The 21,054-nt window shown below is 60.0% G+C and overlaps 1 protein-coding gene across 7 annotated transcripts in view; it reads left to right on the top strand.

Moving 5' to 3' along the window:
* The first annotated feature begins 4,752 nt into the window (after positions 1 to 4,752).
* The window catches only part of MYRF (myelin regulatory factor), a 33,217-nt gene continuing 16,915 nt past the window's right edge, over positions 4,753 to 21,054 (top strand). For 6 of the 7 annotated variants that reach the window (XM_041721958.1, XM_041721954.1, XM_041721960.1 and 3 more), the window contains exons 1-4: positions 4,753 to 4,921; positions 17,555 to 17,642; positions 17,837 to 18,097; positions 20,148 to 20,209. In XM_041721958.1, the coding sequence (XP_041577892.1) occupies positions 4,876 to 4,921; positions 17,555 to 17,642; positions 17,837 to 18,097; positions 20,148 to 20,209 (457 nt within the window). In that variant the 5' untranslated portion in view covers positions 4,753 to 4,875. The other variant, XM_041721959.1, reaches the window with a different exon arrangement.

Genomic DNA, 21,054 nt, shown 5'->3' with positions numbered 1-21,054 from the left:
CCAGAAGACCCTCAAAGCCCCACACGAATGGGGGCAGTCCCTTGTTGAGCTCTGCTCATGTGAAAGATGACCCAGGGCATCCATGTTCAGGACCTCATCAGGGCCTTGAAAGATGGGACTCGTCAGCCCTTCTCCTTCCTGAGGGGGTCTGGGGCGCAGAGAGGGTAAGTAAGCTTCCCAAGACCACAGAGCTAGCATGTGGGGTACCGGGCTGGTCTGATGGTTCCCACCCCTTAACCCCAAGACAGAACTAGAGCAGAGGGGGAAGGACTCCACTAAACCGCCCCCCCCCCCCAGCAGGGTAGCACTGAAATGCAAGGGCCACTGGAAACCTTTGCTGAGTGCTTCTTTAGGAGGGTGCAAAATAGCTGGCCAGGCCCACCCAGGGCAGCCAAGGGCCCACCCGAGGGCTCCAGGGCTGCGGAACAGCGAGGCCTGGGGAGCAGCGTTCAGGGCCAGCAGGCAGCTTGCTGTTGCACCTGCGCCTCCACACAGCAGGTGGCGCTGTTCCCCCAGCCAGTCCAGAGGGATGGTAGAATGGGCACTGACCAGCTCAACTTTGACCTGACCTTGACCCTCTCCTTTCCCTTCCCCTCCTGAGTCCAGAGTGACCCTACTTGTGAAATTCTAGGGGAAGGTGATAGAACAGTGCCTTGGCTTCACCCCCAGCCTCTTGAACAGAAGAAGCCCAATGACAGCAAGGACCTGTGTAAGGTGACTCAACCTGTGGGGACAGTTGTTGGACCAGAATCCAGGCCTCCTGGCTGAGGACTCTGGCCTCCACCCTCACTTTATGGTTTTGCGAGGTTCTTCCTCAGAAATTCAGTCTCACTGTGTTTGCAAACTATCCTGTCCAATTGGTGGAGCAGAAGCAGAAGATACTGAGGGCCAGAGAAGTTCTGTGACTTGCCCAAGGTCACACAGTCAGGCTGTGTGGGGAAGGGCTGGAGCAACCTGTGCTTCCCATCCCCTTGCAGGCCGTGTGGATGGCCCATCCACTTCAGCTGGGGAGGAGGTGGGAGAGAGTTTGTCCTGCAGGGCTTCCCCCCCGCCCCACCTGTCTCACCAGGGGTCCAGGGAAGCCACACCCCCAGCCTCATTGACGCTGGGTTCCCACTCACTACTCCTTGCGCCCACCTCCCTTTCTCTACATAATGGGCAGGTGCCAGGGCTGCATGAGCCCATGGGGGGTCAGGAGCCCTACAGCAGGGTCACCTGCCCATCTGGCTAGCTGGTGAGCCCCACCCTCTCCTGGGCTGGCCTCCAGCCCGGTACTCTGTTCCCCCAGTTACCCTCAGTGCCTGCCTCCCTCTCCCCAGGCACTGTCTCCCGCTGGCCCTGCTGTCACTCAAGGGCCAGTACTGAGCACCTGGAACTGTTCTGGAATAGAAGAAAGCAGCACTTATTGATCACTTCCCTGACATTTTAGCTACCCTGAGAGGTGGGAATAATAGGCTGATTTCCAGATGAGTCCTCCAAGGACCAGAGGGCAGGCCCTGGACGATGGCTGAGAGGCCACAGCTGCCCCTGCTAGGCCAGGAATGAAGTCTCAGTTGGTCACTCATTACAGCTGGGTGGGGATGGGGTGCAGACAGGGCTCTTCTCTATGGACGGCTCCCTCAAAGTCCTGGTTATGCAACGTTCCCTTGGGCTCCTTCACCAGCCTTAGCCACCGCCCTCTCCCAGACAGCTTGCGCCCCAGCTTCATGATGGACTTTGGGGGTGGCAGCATTGACTTGTGGCTGAGCTCCGGAGTCTGGCACTTGAACCACTCCTCTCCCCCAGCCCAGAGATGGGAACCCCCGGGGCAGTTGTTCCTTTGCTCAGTGGCCTCCTGGAATAGGGTAGATGGTAGGGCCACACCCCCTTAGCCAGGCCAGTTCCTGCAGGATTAACAGGAAGCTCCCTCCCACCCCATTGAAGCTCAAGGCACTAAGCCCAGAGGCTTAGTGATCCAACCTGAGGAGTTGGGGTGTTGGGGACCAAATAGGCATCTCCCATTCCTTCGGTGACCAATACAAGGACAACGCTTAGCTCATCATCATGGCCCTCGAAGAGTGGGTATACATTTCAGCCCCATGTGGAATATGGTGAAAAGACCTGTGGGTAGGTGGGAGCTTGCTTTTCAGCTGGTCCCAGGCAACTCCTAAAATAAATTCATTTAAAAAAAAATCACATGGCGTGAGCGGGTGTCTACTCTATCTACCACAGGCAGGCGGGCCTGGCTGGTGGGGGAGGGGCAGGGCAGAGAATAACAATTGTCTTAAGGGAGGCTGCAGAGGGCGAAAAATCTCTGGGGTGTATCAGCTGGAAAAGAATAGGCGTCTTAGTGTGGCCCTTGCCCCCCTTCTCAGCCCAGCCCCTGTGGGGGGAGCACCAGTTAGCACACACAGCTGGGGCCTCCAGCAAGATCCCATTCTATATATCTAAGAGCAACGGCTCGGAGAGCGGCCCCTGGAGGGACAAAACCTCATTGTGAAGCGCCCGCCAGCCTGGGCACCCCCTCCCCCAGCCCCAGAACTGTCGTGGCATTGACCCTCCTTGGTGGGCCACCACGGGCCTGCTGACTGGGCCACATCTGGGGCCCGGCCCAGCTGCCCCTCCCCCATGACTGGCCACTGAGGGAAGGGAGGGCTGCCTGGGTGGGGGGTGCTTCGCAGGCTCTCACCCCCTCATTCCCATGCCCATCGAGCAGCCAGGCTTGGCCCCCACCAGCCCAGCTCCTGGCAGGCGGCATGGCACCCTCTGGGCTAGCAGGTCTGGCATCCGGATCTGCTGGCAGCCCTCCGGCCCCTGGACCTCCGTCTCAGTCAGTCCCATCAACCGTCGAACAGTGCTCAGGTGGGATCAGTTGTCTAGATCTGACCTGCTGCATCTGAGGATCCGGAGAGGCCGTGCAAGCAGCACCACTCCACAGTGACATGATTCGCTGGTCCGAAATTCCAGAATTCTCCACCTCCAAAGTTTCAGAGATGTAGGATCCTGTCCTGTGAAGATGCCATTGTCCATTCATTCCATGTATGTTTACCGGGAATGTACTGTGTCCCAGCTGGTGTTCTTGGTGTTGAAGTCAAGGCAGTGACCAAGCCTGAAAAGTACCTAACCCTCACAGAGCTTCCACTCTGGAGGGAGGATACTCACAAAAACTCAATAAAAATCATTTATGTGGGGCACCTGGGTGGCTCAGCGGTTGAGCCTCTGCCTTTGGCTCAGGGTACGATCCCGGAGTCCCGGGACTGAGTCCCACATCGGGCTCTCCTTGGGGAGCCTGCTTCTCCCTCTGCCTGTGTCTCTGCCTCTCTCTTTGTCTCTCATGAATAAATAAATAAAATCTTTTTTAATAAATTGTTTACATGGTGAGAAAGAAGGGCAGGTAGGGGGAATTGCTTCAGGTAAAGCATTAGAGAGGTGATAAGGAATCAGCTATGCGGGGGCAAGCATTGTAGACAGGTGGAGCAGCACATGGCTGATGTATGCCTGGCATGTTGGAGTGAGGGCAAGGAGGCCTTGGTGGCTGGGACATAGTGAACAATGGAGAGAAAAGGAGGAGCTGAGGTCAGTGGTACGGGAAAGGGCAGATCCTAGTAGGCCTCGGAAACCAGGGCGAGATGTTTAGATGTTGTTTTGAACTGGACAGGAAACTACTGGTTTTAGCAAAGGAATGACATGATCTGATTGACATTTTTTAAAAAAGTGATTTGAGGGGCGCCTGGGGGGTTTAGCGGGTTAAGCGTCTGCCTTCAGCTTAGGTCATGATCCTCAGGATCCTGGGATCGAGTCCCATGGGGCAGCTCCGAGCTCAGTGGAGAGTCTGCATCTCCCTTTCCCTCTGTCTCTCCCCTTCAGCTCATGCTTTCTTTCTCTCTCAAAGAAATAAATAAAATCTTAAAAAAAAAAAAAAAAAGTGATTTGGGAAGTTCTAGAGGCCATCGCTGAGGACAGAGGCATCGCCGTTGGACAGAACAGAGATGAGGAGGTGCTCCCAGGCAGAGAAGAGGCCGGGGCTGGTGGGTTTATCCTGGACACGCTAGGAGGCTGAACCCGCGGACCTTGCACTACCACACAAGGAAATAGTGACCAAGAGGCTGCTTTTCCAGGTCAGCCGGGATCTGGCTCTGAACACAGGCTTTGACCGCAATTACCTTGAAAGCCTTGGGCCTGTGCCGTCCAAGACCCGAGCCACACACGGCTACTTACACTTGGATTCCTGAAAATTCACTAAGACTGAAAAGTCCGTTCCTCAGTCCACTAGCCACTGTTCGGGTGCTGGATAGGGTGGTGGCCGCCCTGCTGCCCCTCCAGAGGCCATCTCCCGGGCGGGGCTTGCACAGGAGGGCAGTCCTCTCGCGGCGCTGCTCATCTCTCAGCCTGAGCCTGTTTCCTCGCCTGCAAGATGCACAGAATAGTGCGTCCCGGTGGGACACCTGCGGGGGCGAGGTGACGTCGCCCTGGAAGCCCCGGGGCGAGTCTGCTCAGCAGGTGTGCGTCGCTGTTCCTGCTGAGGTCGGCGGGCGCGGGGAAAGGTCTCCCGAGGTTCCGCCCGAGGAGCTAAGGCTCGGAGGACCGGGGGAGGGCGAGGACCCCCGCCCAGCCCGCTTGGCGCCCCAGCCCCACCTCCGGGCCCCGCGGGGCTGCAGCGCGGGCCGGGCCGGCAGGGGGCGCCGGGCGCGCGGGCGGGGCGGGGCGGGGCGGGGGCGGGCGGGGGCGGGCGGGGGCCGGGCCGGGGCGGCGCGAGGGGGAGCGCGCGGCGGGCGGGCGGGGCGGCGCGGGCCGCGGGAGCCGAGCCGGGACTGTCGCGCCGGCCGCACCGGCGATGCCGCGCCCCCGGGCCGGGCTGTAGCGGTGGCGGCGGAGCGCGCGCCGGGAGGGCGGGCCATGGAGGTGGTGGACGAGACGGAGGCGCTGCAGCGCTTCTTCGAAGGTGAGGAGCCGCGGGCCGGCGGCGGGGCGGGGGGGGGGGGAGCGGCGACCCCTCGCGCTGGGAGCCCCAGCGCCTGTGCCCGGGGCCTGGACCGCGCGGGAGCTGCCCGGGTGGCTCCTGCGGGCTGCGCCTCCCCCCGCCCCGGCGTCCCAGCACACAGCTTCCGTGCTTGGTCCTTCTTCCTGCCTCCCAGGACCCCTACAATCTGATCCCTCCCACCCCGATTGCACCTCCCGAGTTTGGGGACTCTGCTGTGCTTCCCTGGAACCGCATGCAGACCCGGACTCCCAGACCCCCTGTGAGGGGCCCACCGGGCATGCCTTCTGGGTCTTCTATGCCTCTTAGACTGGCACCCAGCCCCCAGCATGCCTTGCAGAGGTGGGACCCCCTGCCCAAAGACCCCCTGTGTGCTTTTCAGGTGGACACCCTCCCCCCAGCCTGACTCCTAGGAGCTGAGACCTGCCCTCTGTGCTTCCCTGAGAGTAGGATCCCCTTCAAGACTGTCATCTACCTTCTGCAAGGCTGCTCCCTTCCCCAAGGCTGAAGTTCCCCTGGAATCAGCCACCCCTCCCTTACTCAGGGCTTGGAACCCCTCCCCAGCATTTCTCCATGAGCTAGACTTCCCCCTCACCCTGAACCGCCCTCCCTGGGCGAGAACCTTCTCAAAGTCAGCATCCCTTCTGCCAGCCATCTCCACACCCTGAGACCCTCCCAAAGTGCTGAACTGCATCCTGCCTGTCCACTGAGGCTCCTCAGGGCTGTTCCACTCACACCTGTCCCTTGAGCTCTGCCTCCTCTGGCTGTTGCCCCCACCCCCACCCCAGGAGTGACCTCACCCTTGATAGGACCCTCCCCAAGGTTGGGGTCTAACACCAACACACAATCTACACTATTTTCTTCTGCTCCTGCCCCTCACCCCCCAACACACACACTGTGGTTTTGGAGGTTCGTTCCTACATCTAACCAGACTCCCTTCCCCTTTGCCTACGTAGCCTCTGCCCCTCCTCCAGGTCTCCCCCCTCCTCCAGGGTGCTGGATTCTGGATGGAGTGTGGGAAGCGGGGGCAGAGGTGCAGGCTGACATCTCCCAGCCCACTCTGCTTCTGAGACCCTCACTGGAGCATCTAGCCAGGCCCTTGGGCCCCTCTTGTGCTCTCTCCACCAGTTTGGGGAGCCAGGTCTCTGCCCCCACCCTCCCTCCCCAGCCCCTAAGCCCATATCCTACTCCTCAGTGTGAACCTGCCCCTGGGAAGGGGGTGGTCCTTGGGGTACCGCTGTGCAAGGGCTGTTGAGCTGCAGCCCGGCCCGAGTTTCAAGGCTAGGACCCAGATGCCTTAGGAGTTTGGGAGGGAGAGAGGACGTGTCTCAGCGTCTCCCTTTATGTGTTTGGTGTATGTGGGGGAGTGTGGGAGGGTGGGGGGGTGGGAGGTGTAGCAGCTTTTGTCCACTCCTGCTTGCTGAGTAGGTAAGGGCATCCCCTAGCTTCGGGCTTCCTAACTTCAGGAGTCTGGCCACCCTAGCACACCCAGAGCCCCAGAAATCAGACTTGGACAGGATTACATGGTTGATCCTGAGGTAGGTGGGCTATTTGAGGGTCCTCAGCAGTCTTCCCATCAGTTCCAGGGGCTCTATTTTCCCTAGACACTGCCCAACCTTTATGAACCCCCAAAGAGCCTTGTGAGGGCTGGGGGCCCCTGGGGAAGAAGGAAGGGACATGATTCCTTGCTCAAGGGTATTTTTGGGGGGATGCCCCGAGCCCACTAGATACCCAGGATGACCCACGGGCCAGGTCCCCTTGCTTCCTGCAGATGTCCCCATGCGTCCTCTCCCAGGACCTGGCACCCCAGGCAGAGGAGTGGGCTCGGCTGGCCCAGGTTCCCCATCTCCAGAGCCAAACTCTCCCTCCTGGCCGTGGGTGGGGGGTGGGGGCTGACGCCACAGCTCAGCCATGCGGCTGGCCTGGCTGGGGAGGCTGCGCTGCTCCCTCCAGAGAGATAAGAGGAGACTCAAGAATGTCTGTGGGGAGCAGGGAGAGGGGTGTGGGGCTGCCTGCTGAGGTGGGTGGAGGGAGCCAGGGACCTGGAGAAGTGTTCCCGGAGCCTGAGACAGGAGGGAAGGTGGGCCGGTGCTGAGGGCTAGGAGTTCCCAGGACCACTTGGGAGGGGCAAGGCTGGTGGGGATCAGGGTGCAGGGGTGCGTGGGGGACCTCAGGGCCAAGCCTTTGTGTGCACTCGTGAGTGGAAGGATTAAAGCAAGTGAGTGTCGTGCGTCGGGTACGCTGTTCTACACTCTCACACTTGGGGCTGGAACCTGAGTTCTCATTCTGTCCCTTGCTTGGCACTTGGCCTTGGTCACTCCCTGTGGACCGTGGGGACAGGGGGCAGGCTCTGTGCTTTCAGCTCGGGGCTGGAGACAGAGACAGGCTTTGCTGAAGAGCAGGGGTGGATTGAGACCCCTCTTTTGACATGGCCCACTCTCTAGGAACACCAGGCCTATGTCCTGGGTCCTACCATGTGCAGTGGACCAGGCTGCGCCCCACCCCAGGGTGGTGGGCTGGGGGCTAAGGCGCTTTGGGCGTCGGGTGGGAGGCTGGGACAGGGCAGCCCCCTCGAGGCTGGTACAGCCGGGCCCCCGTGACCGCCCTGCTAATCCCCTAGAAGGAGGCTACGGCCTTCTGCATCAGCAGGCACACGGTCCGTGGAGAGGGGACCCTCCGGGCAGGATGCACTGGCTCTCAGCAGGTAACAGGGTCCTCATGGCAGGTACACTCCTCAGCATCTTGACTGGCTGGGGCCTTGGATCCCCAGAGCCTGGTCAGGGACAGGGGCAGGATGGCATCAGAGGAGCCCCATGGAACCTTAGAGGTTCCCCTGCAGGCTTAGGCCCCTGCTGCTCAGGGCTGTGACCCTGTGCTGAGCTTTCGCCCTCTCTGGGCCCATTTTCCTTACCTGTAAGACGGGAGGGGGTTGCAGAGAAGGTCTTGATGATGCCTTCAGATGAGCCTTATCTCCCAGCCCTGGGAAGGAGGAGTGTTCTAGAGCACAGAGGTGGAGGGTATTGACTCCTGGTTCCAGGGGCACAAGGAGTTTGAGTGAGTAGCACCCCCACTCCAAGAAAGCAGGTGCTGTGGAGGAACCCTGAGAGACCTAGGAGAACTGGGCTTCCAGTAGGTGCTGCAAAGGCCACTGAAAGGTTGGGGGACCTCCACTTGGCCTCTAGAGCCCTGCCAGGGCTGGAGGTGGGAGGCTGGTGTTCACTCCCTCCAGCCCGGATGGGTGGCTTGGGCCAGTGATTTCCCTTCTTTGGCTTCATGTCCCCTCCTGGGGCAAGCAGGGGGGTTGGACCAGAGCTGTGGCTTCCAATGAGGTTTTCTTTAGCTACCAAAGAAAGGCACGCTCAGGGCCTCCCAGTACAGCTGGGCTCTCCACTGCCCTCCGGGGCACTGGGATCCTGATTTGAGAGCCACTTGAGGGAGGGGCTGGCACTGGCCCCCTTTCCCAGGGGCCAAGACTCCCAAGAGAAGGGTGTTAGTCACCTGGGCCAGAGCTGACACCAAGAAGCCCCCAACTCTCTCCTGTACCACCATGGCCTTGGGGAAGGAAGGGTGGCCTTCCAGGGGGAGGACCCAGAGGGCAGGAGGAGGCCGTAGAGGGAGACTACCTGAAGACTTTTGGAAACGGATGCCCACTCTGGACAGGAGTCTGGGGCTGAGTTGGGGTGTGGATCTCATGGCACTGTGCTCCGTGTTGGCATGTCTGTCCGTCCATCTGTCTATAGTACACCAAGGAGTAGGTGGAAGGGGGAGGCAGCTGGACCCCTGACTGTCAAGAAGATGAGATGGGGTGCCTTCTGGGGGAGTCCTGTCCCTGTCCTTCCTCCCCAGGTCCTGAGTCCAGCTGGAGGGGAAGTAGCAGTGGGAGGTCTGACTCATCCCCGTGTCCCCAACACCCAGCACAGGGCACAGGGTGGCATAGGCTGAGGGGGAAGGAAATCTTCTCAGGGTCATTGGAGAGAAAATGGCTATGTGAACAAAGGTGGGGTGGGGGGTGCACCCCAGGAAGCCAACTCTCTGGGAGGCCTGGGGTCAGTGCAGGGGGCCAGTGGGGCGGGGTGGGGAGCAAGCTGTTTCCGACCTCCTGGCCTCAGGGCCTCTCCTGAGTCTGGGGCCCTTGGCGCCGTGCCCCTTGGGCAGAGCCAAGCAGGGCATTGTGGGGGAGACAGGTAGGTCACCGTGAGCAGAATGGCCTCCTCTTGGGGACCCAGCCCCCGTGCTCTGACTCTCAAGGGCTCCCAGGCCTGGGGGGCCCTGGCAGCTGAGGCTGCTGGGTAGCAGCCGGCAGGGCTGCTGATTGGCTGCTCCCCTTGGACTTTGCCCTCTGATAAGAACGGGGAGCAGAAATCATTAACCGAGGCGGCCCTGCCCTCCCCAGGCTGCCTGCCCTCCCTTCCCGCCTTCTCCCTCCTCACGCTACCCTTTTGAGCCTTAGTTTCCCTCACAGCCTGGATGTGTGGAGGGTGGCTGTAGGGGGGCTCTTCTCCCATTAATGTCCCCAGCCCCTGCTGCTGCTGGGTGTCGGGAGCCCCGGGCAGGGGGCTGGCGATGGATGGTGTTGGGGCCTCATGCCCTCCCCAGAGCAGGCTGCCAGGGTCTGCTGCTGGCTGCTTGCCTGCAGCCCTCCTCCAGGCACATTGCCGCACTGCTTTGTGCCCCCACTTTCCCATCCCTAAAATGGGAATACAGCTGTAGCCCTGGTGCCCACTTCTCAGGGTGTTTGTGGGGAGGGAGGGAAACGGTGTTCAGGAGGCCTGCTGCGGTACCTGGTGCGGTAATGCTCCAGAAAGCTTAGCCTGGAGTGTGATCATTGTCCCACGGGGGCCTGCACAGTCTAGTTCACCAGGATTTCGGCAGGCATTACGCTCCCTACTCTGGAGATTTATTGATCCACGGGCTCAGCACCCCACCTGGGGCTGGGGCCCGTGGCTGGCACTGTGTGCTTTGGGAAAGCCACTCACCCTCTCTGGGCCACTTATTCTGAGGATTAATCCCAACAGCCTTATTGGATGTGCTCTGCAGGCAGGGACCCAGCTTCACACAGGTCTGCACCCCCTGCCTTCGTCCTGATGCCTGCTTTAGGTTCCTGCTGCCTCCTGCTGTGGCCTCACCCTGCCACTCTGCCCCTCAGCGTGGGGACCTGGCCTCTGGCTGGCAGCAAGGGGGAAGGGGCTGGCTGTCCTTTGTCTTCACCTGCTCCCCCTCCCCCCCCCCCCCCCCCCCCCCGCAGGCCTGGGTGGGGGGTGGGAGGGGTGAGGGTGGGAGGTTTTGCATAAGTCATCCAGTGGGAGTCCTGGGGCTGTGTGGAAGTGCAGGTGGTATTTCTCATTTCCAGGAGGGAGGTGCAGAGGCAGGAGGGGAAGGTGATGTGCCAGGAGCACTGAGGGCAGCTGCAGCAGAGCCAGAGTGGGATCCTGGGGCTCCCCGATCACAGTTGGGTGCCAGCCTAGAGTGGGGCAGGAAGGGAGCCCTCCAGTGCTGAGGGTCCTGATCCACCACTGAGGGCTGGACTGGGTGACTTCCATTCAGCCCCTTGACCTCTCTGGGCCTCAGAGCCATCACTCAGAGGGTCAAAGCTGTGTGCCGTATGATGCAGGCAGTGAGACCCATAAAGTGCCAAGGCCTGGATGGAGAGAGCAGAGGGCAAAGCCTGGCATGGGGGGCATTTGGGTCCAGAGCCTCCCCTGGCCTGGCCTATGGAGGCCACAGGGCATCCTGTCCACCTGTCTCCAGGCCTGCATCTGCCCTAGGTCCCCCCAGCCCTCCTAATGTGCACCTATAGCCTCTGTCCCTCTGTGGAATTTGGGGACCCTTGCTCCCTTCCCTCTCCTCTTCACCATCTCAGTCCCTGAGCTCTCTTAACCCTCTGTGGTTCTCCCTTGTTGGGTCTGCGGCCTGGGGTGGGGGTAGCTGGGGTGTCTGCGGCACTGAGTTGGCTCTTTTGGATCTGGCTCTAGCCAGACCCAATCGGGAGGGCTGTCAGCCTGGGCCTGCCATCAGGTCAGTGAGCACTGTGTACACGAGCTTTCAAGTCTGGGAGGTGTGCTGATATGTGAACACGCGTGGGCCTGCTCATGACTCAGGGCCTTTGCACTGGCTCCCCACTGCCTGAAATGCTCCTCTCAGATATCCATGTGGCTCACCACCTTCTTATCTCTTTTCAGTGAGGCCCTCCCTGACTGTCCTATTTATTTATTTATTTTTAAAGATTTTATTTAATTATTTGAGAGAAAGAGCAAGAGCACAAGCAGGCAGAGTGGCAGGCAGAAGGAGAGGGAGAAGCAGGCTCCCCACTGAGCAGGGAGTCCGATGCGGGGCTCGATCCCAGGACCCCAGGACCATGACCTGAGCCGAAGACAGATGCTTAACTCCCTGAGCCACCCAGGTGCCCTGTTTAAAACTGCCACCCTGTTCTCCTGCCACCCCAGCCTCTGCTCTCTGCTCTGTTTTTTCCGTTGTATTTGTCACCTTCTGAAATGCTGTGGATTTTTTCCCATGTGTCTTGTCCTCTGACTCTGTTTCCAGAACGTCAGCTCGTCATGGGCAGGAGGTTTGGTTGTGTTCCTTACCATAGCCCCAGAGCCAAGCATTGTGCCTGATACATAGTATATGCTCGGCAGTTGTTTGAATGAATGGATCAGTGAGCCCTCATGGAGCATGCCCGTGTGCGCGTGTGTGTGTCAGCAGGGAAGGAAGGGCATGTGTGTATGTTTGTGTGTAGACGATTATGTGCATGTCGGTGGGAGTTGTCCCTGTGAACACACATGTGTGGTACATGCTGCTTTGTGACTCCAGATGGACATGGGTGACCCTGGTAGAGACTTGCCCCCACCCCAAGCTACAGGGTATCTACCTCTGTGGGGAGGGCCTTCCCCAGCCTACCTACCCAGTCCCAGTGGGAGAGGGATGGGGCTGTCAGGTGGGAGCTAACTTGGCCCTGTAGACTCAGGGCTGGGGGTGCTGAAGAACCCTAGGGACCAGTGTGGGTTCCTATAGAACACATTGCAGCTTCCGGGCTCAGTTCTGTTGGACTTGGCTGGGGAGCATCTTGAGCTGTGAGTTCAGCCCTGTGGTAGCTATGCGGGGTCTGGGGGAGGACATGGCTATAGTCCTGGGGTGGTCAAAGACTCCAGGTTTCCTGGAGGCAGTGGGTCTCCTATGCATTTTTGGCAAGAAATTGAGAGGTAATAAAGGCAATCGTGGCTCAGATTTTTTTTTATTTTTTTTTAATTTTATTTATTTATTCATGAGACAGAGAAAGAGAGGCAGAGACACAGGCAGAGGGAGAAGCAGGCTCCATGCAGGGAGCCTGACGTGGGACTCGATCCCGGGTCTCCAGGATCACGCCCTGGGCTGAAGGCGGCGCTAAACTGCTGAGCCACCCGGGCTGCCCTCGTGGCTCAGGTTTAAGGACCCGATGGCAATAACTTAGGAGGTACATCCTCATCATTAAGTCCCAAGCTAACTGGGGACTTGACGCAGAGACGTAAAGGATAGCTTGCAAAATCAAGCATCTGACCTGAAGGCGTTTTGAGTGAGATCTGGTCACAAATTGAAGCTTGAAGCAGGGATGGCTAGCAGTTATTACATTAATCACAGATCATATCAATAAAGATATGAGAGTTCAAGCCAAAGGAGGCGAGAGCCCTGTCCCAGAGTGAATTGGTTTGGAGCTCATTGATTAGCTCAGGCAACATTGGGAAATGAGCGATAGCCTGGGAGCCCTCTGGGATTGAGAAGATTGAGGAGGGGCTGCCAGAGGCAGGCAGGCAGAGAAGGCTGACCTGCCATGATAGGGGGCGAGGGGCTCTAGCTGAGGCCTGAAGGCTGGACTTTGCTGTGTATGTGCCAGAATAATAGCACCGTCCAGGTCGTGTGTCAGAGGGACTCAGGAGGAGGTCAGAGGCCCCCCAGAGGCTCTCTGGAGTGGAAATGCAATGAGGTGGAAAGGCATGGGCGAGAGGGGAGCCCCGCAGACATGGAAACAGCAATGAGTGCTATTGGAGGGACGGCCCAGGAGCTTCCCTACCATCTCGCTGAAGACTCACGCTGCTCTGGGATGCACTTGATAGAGAAGCAAGCCGAGCCTCAGAGAGGTCAGAGCACTTGCCAAGGGTCACACAGCAAGGCGGGGGGGGGGGGGGGCATCCTAGCAGTTAGGCCTCTTTGACCCTGGGAGTCCCTGAGGGCATTGTGGGGGTGCTAGGCTGGACAGTGCCCTGACCCCCACCACCCTGGCTCCCAGCCATTGCCTGGAGCCAGGATGCCCTCAGATTCAGATGCTGGGGGTGGACACTCAGGGCAGAGTTGGGGGACAGTCTCGGGCCCTAGGGTTCTGATCACCTAGGCCTGGCCAGCATACTTGGGCCCTGCTGCCCCTGCCTATAGCCACGTGGCCAACGGGATTTCCGCCATGTTTGGGACATGAATTGACAAGTGCCCCATTGACGGGTGGGGGGGAGGTGTGGGCAGGGCACAAGCCTCCCACTGTGCCGGGTCCCCACCCTCCCCCGTTCCCTGGGACAATGGCCCAGACTCAGCCAGCGGCCACAGCTGGTGTGTGTGTGGGGGTAGTCATGAGCGTGAGGGGGGGAAGGGAGGGGTCCAGGGTGGAGGACCACCTGGGCCCCCACTCGCCCTCATCCCGCACCTGGCTGGTATCCTGTCAGTTCTTCTTCTGCCCAGCTGGGTGGCCTCAATACGTACGAGGAGGAGGGAAGAGGGGAGGGTGCTTCCTCCCCGTAGCCCCTATCCCAGCCTGCCTGGGCAGTGTCTGGCTCCTGTTAAAAGCAGGTAATAAAGGCCCTAATTAATGAGGAGCAGCTGGTGCAGTACCTGGGGGGGCCCTGTGTGGCCCCGGACCCTTCCATAACACGGCTGGGTAGAGGTCCCCAGGCCCAGGCAGGCTGGTTCTGGTGTCCTGCGTGCCACTTTGCTCATTCATTCCATGAACATTTATTGAGTACCTACTGTATGCCTAGATGCTTATATCCCAGAGAGGCAGAGCAGGGCTGGGCTCCTATCCCAGGTCCCCCATCTGTAAAGTGGAAAACCGCCTGTCCTATTGAGTTGTTAGGGGAGTTAAATCTGAGCCATCTGAAGTGTGGGTACAGAGTGAGCACTCGGTGCATGGGCCGTGGGAGCGGGTGGGCAGCGGACAGAGCCTCCGCCCACCTGTGCGGTCTGTGCCAGGCCGCAGAGTGAGGAGCCCAGGAGATAGGAGAAAGGAGGCTGCCAGCCAAGGAGACAGGGAGTCAGAGGGCACCTCTTGGAGAAACTTACATTGAAGCCCAAACCTCAAGAGTGAATAGGAATGGGCTTTGTCCAGCAGAGGGAAGAGCATGTGCAAAGGCCCCAGGGCAGAGATAGAGATAGAGATAGATAGATAGATAGATAGATAGAGAGAGAGAGAGAGAGAGAGAGAGAGAGAGACAGGGGCTGTGGAGAGTTGCCGGGAGGGAGCTGGTTGGGAGAGGAGGCTGTAGTGGGTAGGCAGGGCGTGTAGTCAGGGCAGGTGCCTTGGATCTCAAGGTGGGCTCTGGGTATCCTGAGGGGGAGGGCTGGGATGCTGGTTTGTGACCTGGTGGTGCCACTTTCTGATGCTGGGACCTTGGGCAGCCTTCCCACCTCCCAGGGTGGTCTCGAGGATCAGCAGGAGACATGCTTAGTGTCCTGCCTAGGAGGGATCTGTTGTTGGCTCAAGGATGTTTCAGGGGTTTTCTGGGAGCAGTCAGTGAGAGGGGACCCCCAAGAGTGTGCTGCACCTTCCTCCTGGGCTTCTGGGGACTCTGCCCCTGCCTCAGTAATCTCTGGGCTCCAGCAAGCCACCACCCCCACCCTGCCCTCCCAAAGGTTTAATGAGAAATGTCCGATATGGTTTCTGGGGCAGCCTGGGGGCACGTGGCTGAGCCATGTGGGGAGAACATCAGGCAGGCCTTGTGGGGTCCCAGAGAAGGAGAAGAGGTGGGCTCGCTGTTCTTCAGGAGGCCCACCAACCCCCCAAACCTCAAACTTCTCTCCCTCCCGGTGGCCCACCTCCACCCTCCCTCCCAGTTCCGTTCCCTCCTCCCTCCTCTGTCCTCCCGTCCTCCCGGCCCCTGGCACGGGAGGGTCTCTCTTCCCCTCAGCCACATCTGGTTCTCATTAGGGTCTCCCAGGATGCCTCTGCTTGAGGCCCCCCTATCCCAAGGGAGGTGGGCAGGAGGATTAGGGGTGATTAGGAGTGCTCCTGGCCAGAGGAGGGGGAGGAGCAGAGGAGGGGGCCTGGCCTATTATAAATAGCAACACCCTGACTCTATCACCCCATCATTCACTGTAGATTCCAAGTTCAGTCTCAAAAAACCTGAAGCTTCAGGAGCCAGGGCAGGGGTGATGCTCCGGTGCTCCCTCCTTCCCCATTCCCATCTTCATCTCCATCCCCGGGGCCACTCCCAGCCCATAAGATGGGACAGCCCTGGAATGGCCAGAAAGTCATCTGTCACCAGCCACACCTTCCCCGGTGGAGTCAGGCCCCTGTGCCTGGGTTTGAATCCTTGCTGTGTTGCCTTGGGCATGAGGCTTGACCTCTCTGAATAAGGGGATGCTAATAACACTAAATCTCGGGGGCGATTGGGAGATAAACTCCTAAAGCACTTAGAATAGTGCTGGGGCCTGGTAGGTGCTCAGTCCGCAGGGGCCGCTGTCACTAGCACTGTCCCCGTGTTATCATCACCATTCCAGACGGGGACGAGGAGTGTCACACTGCACGTGAAGAACACACTTTCTGTATAAGAAATTCCTATGATCATTAAAGTCTTTGTTTCCAAAAGGGCCAGGCATATAGTAGGCATCGAATAAACGGGATCTTCGGTTAACAGGGAAGGATGGGGTGGGGGCCAGAGTGTAGATGGGAATCCTAGAACCTTGATGTGCAGACTGGTCATTCCTCTCCCCAGCCACACAGGGCCCTGGCGGGCCATTGGCACTGTTCGGAGGGTGTCCCTGGCTCCTGGCTGGGTGAGCCAGGGGTGGGGGCCAGCAGGAGGGCCTGTCCCAGGCAGCGCGTGACTCCTAGGAGGGCTTAGCCACTCATTAATCACCTAAGCGGGGCTCAGCATTCTTGAAATGCCAGCTGGGGCCAGGGAGGGGCCTGGGCCAGGGGCTCCTGCGGACCCCAGGGCTCTGGGACTGTGAAGCAAGGACAGCCACTCCGTTTGCTGAACACCGGTGCTGGGCACCGTATGTACCTTAACTTGTTTCATATTCAGCCCTGTAAAGCGTGAGCTGTTCATGTCCCCATTTTACTAATGAGGAGACTGAGGCTCAGAGAGGGTATGTGACCTGCTCAAGGTCACACAGTGGGCATTAAGCAAGTCAGGATTTGTTCCTGGATCTTCTTGAGCTGTTCCCAGGGCTCCTCAGGGAGGAGGCGCGAGGCAGCGTGAGGTGCAGACCCCAGGCTCACTGCCCCAGGGGCCTGTGGGAGGGGCAGCTCTGCCTCAGTGGGGCTGGCCAGCCTGAGTCAGCAGTGTGGGTGGGGCCGTCCTCCATTATCGGGGTTGACACATCTCCTACGTCACCGCCTTATCACCCCGCCTTCCCACTCCCCCCCTGCAAGGTGACCCTGGGAGGGGAAAGGCCAGCACCTCCCCTCTCCTCCCCTGCTTATGCCCAAGAGCACTGGGCGCCTTTTCTGTGAGTCCCTCCCCTTTGTGGGGCTAGGGCCAGCAGGGAGGGCCCAGGAGAGGGCTGTGGAGGAGCAGGGCTCTGGCCGCCATCATTCCTTGCTGTGAGGCCAGGCAAGCCTTCACCTCTCTGGAACACAAGGGCTAGGCCCCCTGGCCCCTGTCGTGGGGGTGATGAGCTAGGCAGTAGGCTGAGTCCAGGCCCCACTCCCTGGGTATCTGCGACTGGGGCCTGGGGTGCAGGAGGCTCCCCTGGCCCATGGGACCTTCAGGACATGTGATTCAGCCCAGCCAGGCCTTGGGTTCCTTGGTGCCCACCAGGTGGGCCATCTGGAAGGAGGCAGGGCAGGACAGGGTCATTGAGTCTGGGTCCAGCATTCAAGGGTGGTGGGCATCCACTGGGCACTCATTTCAAGGAAGTATCTCATTGACTCTTCACAGCACCCCATAAGACCTTGGGATGACTACCCCCCCACACACTTTTTAAAGATTTTTATTTACTTATTCACGAGAGACACAGAGACAGGCAGACACAGGCAGAGGGAGAAGCAGGCTCTCCATGGGGAGCCTGATGTGGGACTCAATCCCAGGGCTCCGGGATCACGACCTGAGCCAAAGGCACACGCTCAACCACTGAGCCCCCCAGGTGTCCCCGATTACCCCATTTTACAGACAGGAAGGACTTACGTCCCAGGAAATGGCTTGTCTGTCCCAGATCTGCACTCTGGGCTCCTCCCCTCCTCCTGGAGGGGCATCAGGTGCTGGGCCCTGAAGGACTCTCCCCCCACATGGATACACAGGTGGGGAGGAGCTTGGGGGCATGGGTTTTGGAGGGCCCACCCTGGGGAGAGCTGTGGGGCAGAGCCCAGAGGCCTAGGGGTCTTGGGGAGCCTAGCTCATGCCTGCCCCTTCCCTATAGGCCACGACATCAACGGTGCCCTGGAGCCCTCCAACATAGACACCAGCATCCTGGAGGAGTACATCAGCAAGGAGGATGCCTCTGACCTGTGAGTGGCCCCACCCCCACCCCCTCTGGCCTCCACCTTTCACCAGACAGGTGATGGAGCCCCAGTCTGCAAGCTCCTCCCCCTCTATTCCCATCTGCTGACTCCTCTGCTGTCTCCTTGAGCTGCCCTGCAGAGGGGGAGTCTGGGAGGGGCGGGGGTCCTGGTGGACACTGAGCTTTTTCCTTTTTCCACAGCTGCTTTCCTGACATCTCTGCTCCAGCCAGTGCAGCCTCCTACCCCCACGGGCCTCCAGCCATCCCAGGCTCCAGCGGGGGCCACCACCTGAGCCCCCCTGGGGGTGGACCCTCCCCAGGGCGCCATGGCTCCCTCCCAGCCCCAAGCTACAGCACCCCGCTCAACTGCAACAATAATGCTATGAGTGGCGCTCCTAAGCCCTTCCTGGGGGCCTCTGGGCCCCCCATCAAGGCAGAGCCCAAGGCTCCCTATGCCCCAGGGTGAGTGAGGGCCTGGAATGAGGGGGTCGGGCGTGGGTCTGGGAGGTGCTGGCAGCGGCCTGGCCTGGCCGTGGTGACTGGTTAGGTAAAGTGGCTGAGGAGGGACTCATGACTTTGTTTTGAGGCCTTGGGCAGCCACAGAGGATTCTGAGCAGCAGCGGGTTGATGAGGGCTGGTGTAAGTGCTAGGAAATTCTGACAGCTCTGTAAAGAGGGGATGGGAGAGTACATAGCTGGAGACTCAGCTAAGTACCTGTCCTGATACGTGCATGTACATACATGCGTACATACAGAGGGCACACGGGGTCCCCTCACTGCCCCAGGCCCATCCGCTCGTGCATTTAGCTGCTATTTGCTTTGGCCGCCAATGGCACAGATACGGTACCTGAAGCTTCCCCCACCCAAGCCAGCCTCCAGGCCCTTCAATCCTCTCTCCAAGGGGTCCACACCAGTGGCCTGACCCAGGGGCTCAGCCTGGGTCTGGCTGTGACCAAAGGAAGCAGGCGGCCACCATCCCAGCCACAGACACGTGCTCATAAGGATAGGCAGGAACATGGGACTGCTGGGTTCTGCAGAGGGGCTCGAGAAAGTTCTGGGTTCAGCCTGGGGCAGGAACAGGGGACCCTGTCTTTGGGTAGAAGAATAATAGAGTGTGGGAGGCATGACACTTGTCTCCACAGCCTGGCCCCACCTCCAGCTCCACCATTTGCAACCTTCTGGCTTGGGAACCCACAGCCCCAGTCAGGGCTTCAGCATCCGCAGCTGTAGAGTGACCTCAAAACGTGTCTCCCTCCAGGATGGTGGAAATAAGGGGAGGAGGCCCACAGCAAGTGTGGGTCGGGGGTACCATAGCTTCTCCTGGCTTATTCGCAGAGGCGAGTTGGGGTGTTAGGGGTGAACTTTTGCCACAGGAGACAGACGTCCGGTGAGAGTCTGTCCCTAAGCCCAGACCCCGAAGGGCAAAGACAGAGGGAAGAGAATTAACAAGTTATGAGCACCTGCTAGGTACCTGCTGCTGTTGCCCCGTGGCTCTCGTTGTGTAAGCTTATCAGCCCTCTCCAGCAACAGCTCCCAGGGGACCCCAAAACCAGCTGGCCTGCAAGTAAAGTTGGGCTGACCCTCAGCAGGCTTCAAACGGCACACTGAGGCCGTTGCTCAGGGAGAGAAAGGGCTTGCCCAGAACCACACAGAGACCACAGGGCCCGGGCTGCTCCCTGGGCAGGACCCAGAGCCCTTTCCTGCCCCTGCCCCTGCCTGGACGAGTTCTAGGTGCCAAACAAGATGAACACACATCCCTCCTGCTGTGGATCCTGCAGGCTGGCTGGGGCAGGGTTGGGGAGTTATTAATAAATCACCAAATCGAGGAGCATGAGGAGTCATGGGGAAAGAACATGAGGTCCCACAGAAGGGGAAGGGATCTTGACACACCAGCAAACCCACCGGCCCTGTACAGGGAGCAGGCAGAAGATGGTGCCTGGGCAGTCTCTCCAGACGTGAGGACCAGGACGGCCAAAGAGCTGGGTCCCCGCTTGGCTGCAGCCTCCCTCACCGGGTGCATGCAGGTTCACCCAGGACTTGTTGATCTCTCAGGGTTGAGTTTGTTCTTTTGCCTGAACCGCTGATAAAACAAAACCTGAAAGAAAAAAATAAACCCAGGCCTGGTGGAGCTGGCTGCCTGCCCAGCCCATACCTGCCCATGGTGGGACAGCCCAGCCCTCTAGAGCCCCCTAGAGCCCCTCTAGACTTTCTAGAAAGTGGGGCTTCAGTGGGTGTGGGAAGGCAGAAGCAGACCTGGCCCCTGCTCCGTGAATCCCTGTGCCGTCATCAGAAACACTGGTTTCTGGTCCCCAAGTGCCCAGTAGGTCTGAGGGGCTGCCCAAGGCCCCACACCCACACCTCAGCCCCAGGCCCTGCCTGGCACTCCCAGGTGGCTCACAATGCCCCAAGGGTGGGAGTGAGGGAACCTCAGGGCCTCCAGCGTTGGGGGTCCCAGGGACCCTGCCCCACAGAAGAGCGGCCTGCCCAGTAGCCCCTTCCTCCCGCCCCTGCAGCACATTGCCGGATTCTCCCCCAGACTCAGGCTCCGAGGCCTACTCCCCCCAGCAGGTGAATGGTGAGTCCAGCGGGCACCGCCCTCCCCCTCTGGGGTTTGGGCAAGTGGTTGGGGCGGCCTTATCGGGAGGGAGGGAGCGCGGGAGGGAGGGGGCCAGCGGCTGCCCAACAGGCTGAGATTATCGCTGGTCAAATACTCCCCGGCGCTGGCTATTGTTTCCCCCCGGGCGGGTGGGGAGCCTGGCCCTGCCTCTGAGCAAGTGTCCCTGCTGGTGATGCCACCCGCCTGCCCGCCTGCGCCATCATGGACGCGCCCTTTGGCGGTAAGTGGACGGCTGGGGGGGCCGTGGGTGCAGCCTGCATACAGGCCCCGCTGGCCTCCTGGGCCCACCTCCCCTTGGCCGGGTGGGGGGCAGGGCTGCAGCGGCCCCCAGGTGGCCAAAAGCAGAAGGATCCGGGCGGCTGTCTCCCCACGGCTCAGAGAAGGGTCAAGAGTTCTGTTTATCTTACCAAAAACATTTCTGGAATGCCTCCTGGGGAACAAAGGGAGCTGGGGGGCTGGCCTGAGGGGCTGCTGGCCTGTGCTGGGGGTCCCTAGAGGCTCCGTCCTCAGGCCCAGAGGAGGCTCAGGCCTCAAAGGGGCCCGGGAAGGCCGCTGGGCCGCGGGCCCTCGCCAGGGAGCTGGGCGGCCGGGCCTGCGGGGAAGGAGAAAGCTGCCCACCCCCTGGACGGGGGCTGGTCTCCCTGCCAGAGCCTCTAGTGGCCAACCTCAGGCTGCCCAGCCCTCCTCCCACACGGGGTTGATGGGAGGGCAGCCCCCGGGGCTCGGCTCAGGAGGTGGAGATCAAGAGACCCTGCCAGGGGCCGAGCTGGTGCCTGGGAACCTGAGTGACATGGGGCTCTGAT

Source organism: Vulpes lagopus, chromosome 11 (genome assembly GCF_018345385.1).
Source record: "Vulpes lagopus strain Blue_001 chromosome 11, ASM1834538v1, whole genome shotgun sequence".
In the NCBI taxonomy this organism is placed as follows: Eukaryota; Metazoa; Chordata; class Mammalia; order Carnivora; family Canidae; genus Vulpes; species Vulpes lagopus.
Note: the sequence above shows the minus strand (reverse complement) of the source record. Positions and strands in the feature narration are given on the sequence as shown.